The sequence below is a fragment of the Squalius cephalus genome, assembly GCF_949319135.1.
Source record: "Squalius cephalus genome assembly, chromosome: 3".
Classification (NCBI taxonomy): Eukaryota; Metazoa; Chordata; class Actinopteri; order Cypriniformes; family Leuciscidae; genus Squalius; species Squalius cephalus.
Window position 1 is genome coordinate 34057880 of NC_137124.1, and position 15068 is coordinate 34072947.

Below are 15068 nucleotides of genomic sequence, written 5' to 3' on the forward strand. Positions count from 1 at the left end.
AAAAAAAAAATCTTATGAACCTTGAGTATACTGACAGTAATACAATGATAGGCTACGTATGCTGATTTTTGTCATAATATCACTGATTGATGTCCAATTCATTCCCACTTTTAGAGTGAAGTAAAATGCGCGGATTTTGCATGACACTGGCTGCTGTTTTCAGGCAGATAATGAAATTAGTTTTTACTAAAGTTCCATTATGTCCGGTTTGAGGCATGTCAGGACATGTTGTCAGGACTGTTCATTCATTTCCATAGCACTATATTACTTCTTCTTGACTGGTATGTGTACAGATTGTCTGTTAAATAGTAGGCTATAGCCTAGCTGTTTCATTGCGTCGTGAACGGCGTATAAAAATTATTGATTTGCTTTTTAAAGAAAATAAATGCTTTTAGGGTTTCGCACGAGATGGAGCACGCGCGCACAAGGGTCAACACTTGTCGTGTGAGAGTGAAATTTCAGCACGGTGTCTGTCTGCATTCACTGGAATGCGATTGCAACCCCCTTTGTTATGGTGAGAAGCTGAAAGAATGTTCCGTCAATTAAAATTCCTCGGGCTGACCTGTCCTGTTGCCAAAAGGTATTTTAAAGAGGGGGCTATTTGACTAAGAATTCGCATCGTCATTGGTGAGCAGGTACTCCGATAAGCTGAGTGTGCATGCATTCAAACATAAACATGTAGCCTTGCACTTTCACAATATTCTTGCATCAAGTATCTTATTGCGTTTCGTCTGTTTTAGGACTCCCGTATCAGACGAGCAAAAAAAACGTAGGTTAGGCTATGTTAGAAAATACAAAGATTTGGAAAAAAATAATAAAGAATTCTAAATATGAAGTTTGAACATATTTTCTTAAGTGGATTAAGGACAAATGTTGGCATACATCGAAATAGCCTCCTACTTGTTGTCAAATTGAATTTGATTAAGAGTAGCATTCCAGTTCTCACACGCACTGTGAGCGGACTGACTGTAGCGATTGGGAAAGCATTTCCGAGAATCGGATCTTTCGAACAGTTCGTTTTAAAGAACGAGTTCAAAAAGAGATTATTTACGTCATCACGTATAGCGTTCTAAAAGCGTCCCAGTAAAATATAAAGCACTTATATTACTGTATGTGTTTTCTTAATAAGAGTGATTGTTGTAATGTTACATGTCCCCGACCTAGTTCCGTTTGTTGCAGCAATCAACTCATAAAAACAAGTCTTTTATAATCAAAATATAATTTGTAGATATAAGAAATACTAGTAAAATCGACTCACAATATCTTGGTTGAAATGTTATTTATTTTTCTTATGAAATTAGAACAAGTTCTTGTTCATGCGAGTTGTTGACTCGTGAACCGATTCACTGATTATGTCCAGTTTTGTGAAGCGGTTCAACCCAGTTCATTTAAAAAGGATCCGACTCAAAAGAACCATTCGTTCACGAATCGGACATCGCTACTGGGCTGGGGGGTGCGAGGGGCGGGTGTAGTATATATTGCCTCTCAGTACATATCCCTTGCCTGTCCTCTGAACTTTGAGACAGCCACAAGCATCACTCACAGAGATGCAGCAGACTGGAAATTAAACAAAGCAACTCTTTAGTACAACAGCTAGTAAACGTCGCTTTCCACAAACCGCCTACTATGGACGATTACCATCTATTCTGTGCATCGTGTCGAAAAACGGAGAAAAGACAAACAACGGTAAGAGAAAGTGATAATAATGAGCTTGTAGTAGGCTACTACCTTTCTGCATGTTTACATTTGCACAATTTCAACGTAACTATTTAAAAATGTACATTTATGAATATTAATGGCGATATGTCAAACTTTGAGAAAAGTTTTCATAATCTTCATCATTCTGTGGGTCTGAGGGTTGTTTTAAGGGTAGCCATTGCTTGATTGTATCACTGATACGGATAGCGTCTCCAGTTACTTTGAACTTTGTTGAATACTATTTGCTGAAAACCAGACAATTACATCAGTGGCCTCTTTTAAAGATACAGTTTGACTGCGTGTGTAGGAATTGACTCACTCAAGTCTGTTTTCATTTTACAGATGTGCTCACTGATACTCTTCATTCTGTCATTGTTCATGTTGGCATCCCCCGTAGCAACGGGGGAGACACTTTGCGGTGGAGAACTTGTGGATACTCTGCAGTTCGTGTGTGGAGAAAATGGGTTTTATATCAGTAAGTGTAACTCTTACAGTACTGTGTGATGGTTATTGCCAGGAAATCTAAACCTTTACATAGTTATTTTTCTTATAGAAGTAAATTTAAATTGAGATGGTGGTCATAGTAAATGGCATAATCATCGTATTGTCTTTCAAATTGCTGGTTGCATAATTACACAAGTAGCCTACTAATGACTGTCACAATGAGCGTGTTCATTAATGAGGAAACATATGTATTTTATCGCTTTCCACCAACTGTTCTCAATGCAAGCCATCAGTGCTGTTAATTGCTGTTAAATGTAAGTGTTAGGGGGACAAATTGAATTTGTGTTTGCAGGTATTTATTTGTTTGCAAACGATCTCTCTCTCTCTCTCTCTCTCTCTCTTTCTCTCTCTCTCCCTCTCTCTCTCTCATCCCCTGTATTCCTATCAGATGACGGTGGACTTCCCCCTTTTGTACCTCTCCTGCTGTTCTTTATCTTTTATCTCTGTTTAGTAGGCAAATGGCAAGGTTAAAGGATCCATTTTGCTAGCTATTCACACATCCTTGGGAACATAGAACAATATTTGTTTTTCTGTGCACAGTGTTTTAAAGTCCTTATCAAATCGGTTAGTGCCAAAAATAAAAAAGGGGGTCACAAAGAACAGGAAAGAAAGAAAGGATCTGTTGATGCAGTCTCAGATTTCAGAAATCCTAGGAACATGCCAGCAGCCACATGTGGGATTTGGTGAAATATAAACAAAAGGGTGTGAATTGGTAGCATTGGTCGCTTTCTAGGGGAACCCCAGAGTTGATCGTTTACCTTCTCTTCCCCCACCCAGGCAGGCCGAACAGATCAAACAGCCGCCGTCCTCAGAGAGGAATAGTGGAAGAATGCTGCTTTCGGAGCTGTGAGCTGCGTCTGTTGGAGCAGTACTGTGCAAAACCCGTGAAGTCCGAGCGAGATGTTTCCTCCACCTCGCTGCAGGTCTTCCCTGTGTCCCAGGCTCTTCACAAGGTACATGGAGCTGCTTATCTTCCCCTCCCCCCGTCGAAAGCCCAGCACAATGATTTTGCTGAACCCACAAACACAGACTCAGACTAGACAGGCAAGTCAGACATGCAGCCTGTTTTTATCACTGCAAAATCAATATTAACCATGTCTCCTCTCTCAGAATTGCTGAGCAATGTGGAAAATGGCACAGATCATCAGAAATCTGTAGACTGCATTAAAGATGATGTATGAACAACATTTAGGGAGATAGTTGCTCAAACAAAAGCCCATGGCAACACCATGAAACTCTATTGGACAGCATGTGCAATGATGTCAGTATTCCAAGCACCAAAACAAGTACAAGTGTTGTGCCGCATTCTGGCAAATTTTTGTGCCATGTGCTCTTGGCATGGAAATATGTTAAGCGTTGGCAAGACAGTTGGCCAGCTGGCGATTGCTTGGATTTGAAAATTACAAAAACAAACAACCCAACAACACAATAGCCCCACTTGAGTCTACATTCGCACTGTGAGTTGATGAGGACGCTGGAGAGGTTGTTCAACGAATAATCAATTTACCTATAGAGCCAATCTAAAGTTTTTTTTTTTTTAACTGTTCCAGTGTAAGAGGACAATAAGAGAATGGCCTATGTATGTGACACAGTTATTAGATTTGAAGCTACAATTTGGCTTTGTTCATTATCATATTTTGGCGGATGCTTTTATCCAAAGTTACTTGCATTGCATTCACTGTAGACATTTAATCAGTTCATGCCTTCCCTGGGAATCGAACCCGTGACCCTTGGTAATGTTAGCGCCGTGCTCTACTGTTTGAGCTAGTGTTTCAAAACTTTGAAATCAGTTGATAATATGACAACAGATCAATGGATTACAGAAACTACAGCAAGTTCTTCTGTTTTGCAGGACATCTCAGGAGGGCCTCTTGGTGTGAAGTATTCCAAAAATGAAGTGTGGCAAAGAGAGCCTGCCCAGAGGTTAAGGAGAGGGGTCCCATCAATCCTGCTTGCCCAAAAGTTTAGGAGGCAGGTGAGGAAAATCCAAGATGAGGAGCAAGCCAGTTTCCACCGCCCCCTCATGACCCTCCCCAACAGACACCCTGACATCCTTCCATACATCCAGATCAACACGTCCCACAAATGATGGCCAGCCTTCCTAAATGGCAATAAACAAGGGATTATAGCCAAGTCTTGGTCAGTAGAGGCACTTTTTTCATGAATCACACCACTCGGCCACCGTCTTTGTCAAATCCAGATTATGAACACTGTGTATTATCAGCCTTCGAAATGCAAGAAGTTAACGTTGAAAGTGAATGTAATGCGACAGGAGAGATGAATGCAGTCTTGGTGAATATCATGGGGATGCCCAGAACTGATGCTGAGGAAGTTGCCCGAATCTTGCTTGCATCCTATTGTGAATGTCATATTTTAAGGAATGAAATTATCAAGATTAGAGTCCTTTCCCTGCACCTTTAAAGTGCCACACCTTTGGCATATAGACAGAAGTAAGGAAAATGTTGGCTGGCTGTGCAAAGCCAAGGACTGATGTTAACAGCACTATTTTTTTTTTTTTTTTGTGGACTGCTAAATATGATAACATTATGGTGCTAACTTTGCAAAAGGACTCGCAAGGAGTTTGCTAAGGAGTTTTTCCGTTTTAGGAAAGAAAAAAAACAAGATTGTATTCAAAAGACAATTAAGCAACTCTGATTGTTTGGAGATGATCCCAACCAGGAAAAACTGTTTCCATTCTTGGCTGTTCAAGACCCATATTCTGTGCCCTGGAGAATGAAGGTGAAGCTTTTACTATTAAACAATATAGCATTGCAATGGAAGGCAGGAAACATCACAAAATATTGAAGCTGAGGACATCTACAATCAAGTCATCTTGGACTTTGGGCAAGAGCAGTTTCGAGGTGTCACTTATTGGACCATAACATTCCTGTTTCCAGTCTTGAGTTTCTGTCATTTTATCTTTGCGAATTGTCTACACTGTTATTAAGACAGTATTTTACACATATAAACAAAAGAATGGAACAATCTTTTTAAAAGGAAATTCAGCAATAACCTCTTGCATAATTTCATCATACACTTGTAGTATTCCAGTGCTTTTGCTTGGAATAAAAAGAATACTTGAATATGTATGAAAAGTCTAATAAGATGTTGTCATTTACCCTAGTATGACCAGTCTTGCAAATTGAGCCACCAAACATTTTCTTTAAGTAATGGCACTGTATCAAGGCATTATTTATTTTGATATGAAACCCATAAAAATCAGTCCCAATGAGAGATTACATGCACAACCTGCAGTTTTTGTATATTATCTTTTTTTAGTTGTTCTGCTTATGTATGTAGATGCTATGTACCAAAAAATGTTGTCTCTTTTTTAAGTAAAGTCAATGGAAGCTTCTAAAGTTGTCCTGACTCACTTTTTTTAATAGCTTGTTTTACTGCATGTTGCCTAATCTAAAATAGTTGGATAAGTCGATAGCTTTTGGAATGCATTTGGAACAGCAAAACAAGTGCATACGTACACAGGCTGTGACCTGGCTGCCCTAAGGGAAGGGTGAAGGCTGAGGAACACTTACTTTTGATGATTTGCTGACTAACCTTGCCGAAATGCCATAGGTCAGCTCAGAAGCATGCAGAATCCATATCAGCTGTGCTCCATGAAAAGTTGAGCCTCATCTTCAGTGCCCTCAAGGTTTAGTTATAGGTGTCCTCCCCAAAGTAAGTCGTCTTGTCTTTCTGAGGTCTATTTATGAAGATATTGAAATTCCAAGTACTTCTGAATCAGAATGGATCAGAAAGCCTTTTAAAGCTCATCAACTGGTGCAAACAGATGGAGCAACCAGAATGGGAATGGTATCTTGCAAGTGGGAAGAAGTGTGCTGCTACCGTTTACAGACAAGTTGTTTAAAAGTGTACAGTAATTTACCAATACAGCATTTGCATTGAAGGGATAGGTCACCCAAAATTCATTAAAACACCTTTAAGTTGTTTCAAATCTGTATGACTTCCTTTCTTCTGTGGAACATCAAAGAAGATCTTTTAAAAAATGTTTCAATTGTTTTTTGTTCATACAGTGATAGCCAATGGGTCCCAAATCAACATTGGATATGGACATTCAATCTATAGACAAAAAAATAAATAAAATGTCTTCTTATGTATGGAGGGAGCCCCTTACATGACAGGGTATCATGGCCATGAATTAAAAAAATTGTTTCCACAAAATGAAGGAACAAATTAGTACAACATGGCCATGATTTAACTAATACGAGGAAACTGATTAATAAAAAAATGGCCACAAATTTGTTTTCCAGATTTTCCAGGTACATTGGAATTCTTGTGCGTTTCTCAGAGTCAGGTTCTAAATTAAAAATAATATATATATTTTTATGAAGGTGAGTAAATGATAAGTATTAATAATATTTACCAATAGTCTGCTTGTATTTGGTCATTGGGTAATCAAATACTAAAATACTCCTGTGAATACAGTTTAATCATTTGAATGTTTAGGTGTCATACAGAAGCTGCAGCACTTTCAGTGGTTATCCCGTTCATCTACACTTCATCCAGTCTCATTCCACCCCAAACCCAAGGAAACTCTACAGGCCCAAACCTGCTCTTAAAAGTCTTCTTCATAGTTCATACCTTATGAATATAATCGCAAAAGCTAAATACCAGATATTAATTTGACTGACTTTGTGCCTTGGGGATGTTTATGTAAGACTTGGAGGGGTTGAGATGTGATTTAAGGACAGGGCTGTTTTCTCTAAAGCCTGAGATGGGAAAGAACAGGAATGATACCTGAAGGATTAACTTCAAAGTCTCCGACGTTCTTTAGTTCACTCTTTGGCAGCTGAAACTATCCTTCAATCTATCAGCCATCCACTTTGTCATTTATCTGTTGTGCTGCTCTTGTTCGTGTACATGTTGTATCGTGGGAACTGATGTTTTGTGTACACAAGCAAGATGATATATACTCTTTGTAGTTGTTCTGTATAAAAACTGTAAACAAAATCAGGTTAATGGTGAACTGGATGATGGTACTCGTGTCTGAGATCATCACAAGCTTCTGTTCAAAAGATGTCTGGAACAACAGATTCACACTGACACAGTGTGCCTGTTGTTTGGTCTATTGTGTGAAATGAAGGCTGTAACTATCGATGTCCCACTGAGCAAGATATCTGCTCTCTAATGTGTAGGCAATGCCTGAAATCAGCCATAAGCAAACAAATGACCACAAATTTGGTATTTCAAGATGCCACAATGTTGTTTACTATTTATGACGATTCCCAGCAAATTCTGTAGTCAAAATGAAAGTTAATGCAATGGATTTTTAAAGTAAACACATTCCCTCATACAACATTTTTGTTCATTTTTTGAGACGTAGTAATACGCTTTTGTCTTAAAAGGCTTGATCCTGCAATGAATGAAGCTGCTTATTGACAGCTATGTTATCAAAGGCAGTACACAAATACAAAGCTTTTGTATTTGATTGAATTGGTCAAGTGAACCTTTCTTGTGAATGACTGTTGTTACTCCAAATGATATTCTGTGACAAAGAAACTCTTTGTATTGCGTATACATAGATCTCTCCATTACCACACGGGGATGAGTGCGTTTACCCTTGCCATAATCTTGCATAACCCTATTATGCAAAAAGGCCAAATGTGTTCAAAAGCATGCAGGACATTCAATGTGACATCATGTCTACTCAAACAGGTGGAGATTTCAGCAGCACGAGGCAAGCTGCCATGATGCTGTATGCATGTGAAAATGTGCATAGAGTATTGGGGTAGAAAAGGGCATGAACTTTCACACACAAATGTGCACACATGTATACACAACTGTGCACACTAGTAAACAGATAACAGGCATGGATGCTCATAAAAGAATGCACACATACACCCACACACCCACCCTCACTCCTAATGATCTCTCTGGGGGTAGTTACACTTGGTCACTTCATCCATTAATATTGATAGAATAGCTATCAAATCATGAAAAGACAAGTGTATTGCCCTCGAAGACGCATTCAGGACAGATTACAATCCAGTCACTCAGTGGTTGAAGATGCATACAAGATGAATGCAATATGGATCATCCCTGGTAGTAGAGCATGGTGCTAGCAATGTCAACATCACGGGTTCAACTCCTAGGAAATGTGCGAAATTATAAAAATTAACACCTTAACCCTCGTGGTATGGCGTTGCCATATGGCAACAATTAATTTCTTCTAATTTCCTTCAAGAAATTGCTCTATTAACGTAATTTCTAAACGTAATTTCTAAACATCTCTTCTCAAGAGGGATTTTTTTTTTTGCAGCATCTTTGATAAGTAAATTAGATATTTTTATTCACAAATCAACTTTGTCTAACATAGTTTTACAATAAATTGAGAAAATAGCAATGGGCAATCCCCACTGGGATTTTTATAGATAGTAGCATCAACAATATGATTGCATTTATTTATTTATTTATTTGAAGTGTTTAGTATAGTTGTATTTATGTATAAATAACAAAGTGATTTCTTCATTTCAGAAAATGAATACAGCAATATTTTACGGAAAGGGCAATAGGAAGTGTGCAGATTTAGCTCTTCCATGTGATGAGAGTGAAGATGAGTTAGCCAAATGATTGTGAATGATAGGGCTTAAAGGGGGGGTGAAATGCTATTTCATGCATACTGAGTTTTTTACACTGGTAAAGAGTTGGATTCCCATGCTAAACATGGACAAAGTTTTAAAAACTAAGTTGTACGTTTGAAGGAGTATTTTTGTTCCAAAAATACTCCTTCCGGTTTGTCACAAGTTTCGGAAAGTTTTTTTCGAGTATGGGTATGTGTGACGTCAGATGTAACGGGATTTCCTTATATGGGTCCTAAGGGCACTTCTCCGGTAAGATCGCGGCCGCGCGCGCACTCGTAGACTAGAGCAAGAGAGCGAAAGCAGTTCGCCATCAAAGCGCCCTGCCCGGCTTTTGGGAAGTCAATGTCACCAAAGAAGTGTGTTTTTGGTTGCCAGGGCAAGACAACCCTGCACAGATTCCCAAAGAACCCAGCGTTAAGGAACCCGTGGATGGAGTTTGTTTTCCTGAGCATAAACGGAGTTGTGTAAGACTGTTTGTTCCCTGCATTTCGACGATGATTGTTTTATAAACAAAGCCCAGATCGACGGATTTGCAGATCGTCTAATGCTTAGGATCGAGCAGTCGCAATGATAAAGATTCGCGGTCGTGCGTTGGAACCGGACGGTGAGTAAAACTGTTGAACTGAACAAATGTCTCTGTGTGTTGTCACTAGCTCGGCGCGTTAGCACAGCTAAGCTTCGCCCACAGGGCCCGCCTCCAGCCGCTCGTTTTTTTCCGGAAAGACTCGGTACAGTCTATCTTTCTGTTATTAATATAATAAAACAAAATACTTTTTGGAGATATGAAGGATGCAATATTACTCTATAGGTACTCAAGATTAACAGGAGATTTAGTGAAAATGAGCATTTCACCCCCCCTTTAAATGATAGGGATCTAATTATTTTTGGTTTGCATGAGTTCCAAGTATATAAATCTATAAATTTCTAAAAGAAATGTGCAATTAAATAAAAAAGAAAATCATAATTTTATAGAAAAACTACTTTTTTGACAATTTTCCATTGTGGTACAGCGTTACCATATAAGGGTGGCCTGGCCTACGTTCCTGTCTACCTATGGTTGCGTTTTACTCCACTTTTAGACATACACTTGTTTAACTTTGTCAAGTGGAAGAGAGAAGTTTATTTGGACAGGCCTCGACCCTTCGATTTTGACTGAGGGAGTGAGTCTACTCAACATGTACACTTCAGGCAGATCCATAGACCAAAATGCAACATGATTGTGACGTCACAGCAGATCACACTTATTTTACCTTCACCCCACACAACTCGAGTGTATGATATTTTGAGTTATTGACATTTAACCACATTTAATACTTGTAGCTACCTTAAGCTTTTTTTAACACAGTTATAGTTTATTGTATTGTTATCATTTTTGTTTGTGTGTTTTTTTATATTTAATATAAATGTATTAATATATTCATAATTAATATTTGTACAAATTAAAAATTTTAAATAATACATATTTAAGTTTTTAAACAGCCCAAGCATACATTTAGGCCTATAGAAGGGTGCGTAAAACAAATTCATAAGGAAAAAAACTGTAAATAATGAATCAGCTTCATTGCGGCTTCCATGTGATCAAGGGTTTAGGCCAGGGTGTTCCATTTAAACACATTTCAAGGGTTCCGCCAGTAGTGTGCACTCGTGCAACTTAAGGAATGACGTACAGCCGAGTGAACAAGATGAAGGGAAGTTAGCGAGGGAAGGGCATACATTTTTTTACTTAAATGCCTATGGCTGCATCCAAAACAGCATACTCTCTTGACTAGGTACTTATTTTGAATAAGTAATTACTTCACAACCACTACAAAAGTACATTCTATATAGTATGAATGTGTGTAGTATGAATGTAATCTGTACATACTACAATCGCCATGTTGTCATTATCATGTGACCTATCAGCATCAGTTACATCACCTCAGTGTCATTCACAAATCCTCTCCCGTGGCCTCATGGGATAGTAAAGTGTACATCGTATGCACACTTCAGAATCTTGGCAGAAGAAGTAGGTCATCTCTGTACTTTTTTGCCTACTCTTTTATAAGGACCTGTGAATTTGGACATACTTCTTTTGTCACATACTGTTTTTCACCTACTACAGTATGTAGTAGGGAACTATGCGATTTTGGACACCTCCGCGCACCTGCTCGCGCAGACATCACACGTCATCAGTGTGACGGAATGCGGAGGCAGATGACTGAAGACGGAAGAAGGAGGCAGATGACTGAAGAAGGATAAAGGAGGCAGATGACTGAAGACGGAAGAAGGAGGCAGATGACTGAAGACGGAAGAAGGAGGCAGATGACTGAAGACAGAAGGCGGCAGATGACTGAAGATGGAAGGAGGCAGATGACTGAAGACGGAAGAAGGAGGCAGATGACTGAAGAAGGATAAAGGAGGCAGATGACTGAAGACGGAAGAAGGAGGCAGATGACTGAAGATGGAAGGTGGAGGCAGATGACTGAAGAAGGATAAAGGAGGCAGATGACTGAAGACGGAAGGCGGAGGCAGATGACTGAAGACGGAAGGCGGAGGCAGATGACTGAAGATGGAAGGTGGAGGCAGATGACTGAAGAAGGATAAAGGAGGCAGATGACTGAAGAAGGATAAAGGAGGCAGATGACTGAAGAAGGATAAAGGAGGCAGATGACTGAAGACGGAAGAAGGAGGCAGATGACTGAAGACGGAAGAAGGAGGCAGATGACTGAAGACGGAAGAAGGAGGCAGATGACTGAAGACGGAAGAAGGAGGCAGATGACTGAAGACGGAAGGCGGCAGATGACTGAAGACGGAAGGCGGCAGATGACTGAAGACGGATGAAGGAGGCAGATGACTGAAGACGGATTGTTCTGGTAGGTATTGTGCCGGTAAGGAGTCAGGTAATTGTTCTTTGAGGGAATGACGTGACCAGACAATGGTGAACTGCAGAGGGAAGAGTTATATAGTGCTGGATGATGATCAGTGAAGATTGGTGACAGGTGACGGTGATCTCTGTGATTGGGAAGTGCATGCAGGTGAGGGCCAGGGAGGATGATGGGAAATGCAGTAAGGAGGTGGTGACTGGTGACCGTAACAACATTGTGCAGTTATCACTTTTGTTCAGGCAATATCATAGGGTTAGAAACATATGGTGCACTCAAGTTCTCCTGGGATGTTTGTTTTTACAAGTTCGGAAAACTCAAAGAATGTGCATTATATGTGTCATTTATTATTATTTCTGTCAGGACCACTACCATCAAATACGATTGACAATTAGCATACAGTTTGGATTGGCGGTATGGTTCCGTTCTGGGCAAGAACTCTCTGCGCATCCATGCAGCCTAGCATAGATAAGAGCAGGGAGAGCAGCAATAACCCCCCTTGGGGTAAACAGAACAGAACCAACATGAATGTTTGCAAATATATTTAATTCAAGATTTTAAAGTACAACATAATTTGAGAATTTATTCTGATTCAAGGGGAATCAGAATGCCAAATCCTAACTGGGTGAGAGGAGTAGCTGGGGATGGAGGAGGGTAATTAGCTCCTGAGAAACGCGACAGCTGCTGATAATACTGAAGGAGCTTATATATGTATACGGTGATAGGCGTCATATTCCTATGGGTAGATGTGGATCAGCTGAGAGTCAGTTGATGCAAGCTTGACTAACGTGACCTGCCAGAACTAACGTAGAATTAGCTTGATTATTATTATTATTATGCTGCCACAGAGAATGATGGGAAATGTAGTTTGGTCACTAAACTAGCCATAAACCGGCTAAATTAGTAGTGTTTTCTGGCAAACTTTATCTCTCTTCTTCATTAACAGTACAGGTTTGAGAGACATTTAGGAGGTCAGGGGTCAGTTAAGATTCAGTCAGCAAAGTAACGTGTATGTGTGTGTGCGCATCAGTATGTGTGGTGTGTGTGTGTGTGTGTGTGTGTTTGTTTGTTTGATTTATATGTTTATATGAATTTGAACATTTATACATAAGGTGTTATGAGGTGTTAGTTGTATAGTAATAGTTTTTTTATTGTTTGATGTTTGTGATTGGTTGGAACCATTTGTGATGGATGTTTGTCAAAATAAAACTTTTCTAATGCACATATTGCTTGGTCTCCCTATTCCACCAATAGAAAACCTTGGAGTTTTAGTACCTTCATAGCTCATTGTTGCCCTGGATATATTATCAGGGACCCCAAGCTCCCAAAAATATTTTTTTCCCCCAAAAAATAAACATTCACATCATAGAGGGTTAAGCATTGCAAGACCATCTCTGGCACTACTCCCACACCATACAAGCGCTCTGTGTATGTGTTATGACGTGACACAAACAGGTGAATGACGTATGTACTGGAAGCAATTCCTGTGAAATCAATCCTGACCACTCAAAGGTCTATCAAAGTGTATTTGGGTAAAGTACAGACTTTTTTTAATATGTACAGTGGGGAGAACAAGTATTTGATACACTGCCGATTTTGCAGGTTTTCCTACTTACAAAGCATGTAGAGGTCTGTAATTTTTATCATAGGTACTCTTCAACTGTGAGAGATGGAATCTAAAACAAAAATCCAGAAAATCACATTGTATGATTTTTAAATAATTAATTTGCATTTTATTGCATGACATATGCAGTCAAATACTACTGCATGACATAGTATTTGATTACCAACCAACCAGTAAGAATTCCGGCTCACACAGACCTGTTAGTTTTTCTTTAAGAAGCCCTCCTGTTCTCCACTCATTACCTGTAATAACTGCACCTCTTTGAACTCATTACCTGTATAAAAGACACCTGTCCACTAGGGGTGTCGAAATGAATCGTTTCTACGATGCTTTGGGATGCAGACGAGGACGATTCGGTATCGGTTCAGTAATAGAACATAACCGATTATAATGTACTGACGCTTTTCAGAATCAGAATCAGAATCAGAATCAGAAAGAGCTTTATTGCCAAGTATGCTTGCGCATACAAGGAATTTGTCTTGGTGACAGTAGCTTCCAGTACACATACAATATAAAGTGACAAGACAAGTGACAAGTAACATAGGTATAAATAAAAAAATTAAAATAAAAGATTATAAATTATAAATATATATAAAGCAAAGTTATAAGGTGCTATAATGAAATGTCTGAGGGAAGTATTGCACATGTTTGTTCCACAGTAGGGGAACATTTAAGTGTTCATGAGGTAGATGGCCTGGGGAAAGAAACTTTTCCTGTGTCTGGTTGTTTTTGTGCTCGGTGCTCTGTAGCGTCGACCAGACGGTAACAGTTCAAACAGAAAGTGTGCTGGGTGTGACGGGTCCAGAGTGATTTTGCGAGCCCTTTTACTCACTCTGGATGAGTACAGTTCTTTGAGTGTGGGAAGGGTAGTGCCAGTGATTCGCTCAGCAGTCCGAACTATCCGCTGTAGTCTACGGAGGTCGGTTTTGGTTGCAGAGCCGAACCAGACGGTGATGGAAGTGCAGAGGATGGACTGGATGACAGCTGAGTAGAACTGTACGAGCAGCTCCTGTGGCAGGTTGAATTTCCTCAGCTGACGCAGGAAGTACAGTCTCTGTTGGCCTTTCTTCACAATAGAGTCTATGTGAGTGTCCCACTTCAGATCCTGAGAGATGGTGGTGCCCAGGAACCTGAATGACTCTACTGCAGTCACAGTGCTGTCCATGATGGTGAGTGAAGGGAGTGCAGGGGGGTTTCTCCTGAAGTCCACGATCATCTCCACTGTTTTGAGCGTGTTCAGCTCCAGGTTGTTATAACTGCACCAAAGAGCCAGCTGCTCCACCTCCTGTCTGTACGCAGACTCGTCACCGTTCCGGATGAGTCCGATAACAGTAGTGTCGTCCGCAAACTTCAGGAGCTTGACAGAGGGGTCTTTAGAGGTGCAGTCATTTGTGTACAGGGAGAAGAGCAGTGGTGAGAGAACACATCCCTGTGGAGCACCGGTGCTGATGATGCGGCTGTCGGACGTGATTTTGCCCATTCTGACTAGCTGTTGTCTGTCTGTCAGAAAGCTGGTGATCCATTGACAGACGGAGCTAGGGACAGAGAGCTGGGTCAGTTTGGTCTGGAGCAGTGATGGGACAATGGTGTTGAAAGCAGAACTAAAGTCCACGAACAGAATCCTTGCATAGGTCCCTGGTTTGTCCAGATGTTGCAGGGTGTAATGCAGTCCCATACTGACTGCATCATCCACAGACCGGTTTGCTCTGTAGGCAAACTGCAGGGGGTCCAGCAAGGGTCCAGTGATGTCCTTCAGATATGCTAACACCAGTCTTTCGAATG

The 15068-nt window shown here is 40.2% G+C and overlaps 1 protein-coding gene across 1 annotated transcript; it reads left to right on the forward strand.

Annotated features, from left to right (window-relative positions):
• The first annotated feature begins 401 nt into the window (after positions 1-401).
• Positions 402-4824, forward strand: igf2a (insulin-like growth factor 2a). Its single transcript, XM_079866076.1, has 4 exons — positions 402-1686; positions 2041-2173; positions 2980-3155; positions 4055-4824. The coding sequence occupies exons 1-4, from the start codon at positions 1627-1629 to the stop codon at positions 4289-4291; spliced, it is 606 nt and encodes a 201-aa protein (XP_079722202.1). The 5' UTR covers positions 402-1626; the 3' UTR covers positions 4292-4824.
• Positions 4825-15068: the final 10244 nt, after the last annotated feature.

Coding starts and splice junctions, on each gene's coding strand:
- igf2a (XM_079866076.1), top strand. CDS start 1,627: ATGGACGATTACCATCTATTCTGTGCATCGTGTCGAAAAACGGAGAAA. Junction 1,687..2,040: donor CGGAGAAAAGACAAACAACG/GTAAGAGAAAGT, acceptor TTCATTTTACAG/ATGTGCTCACTGATACTCTT. Junction 3,156..4,054: donor TGTCCCAGGCTCTTCACAAG/GTACATGGAGCT, acceptor TCTGTTTTGCAG/GACATCTCAGGAGGGCCTCT.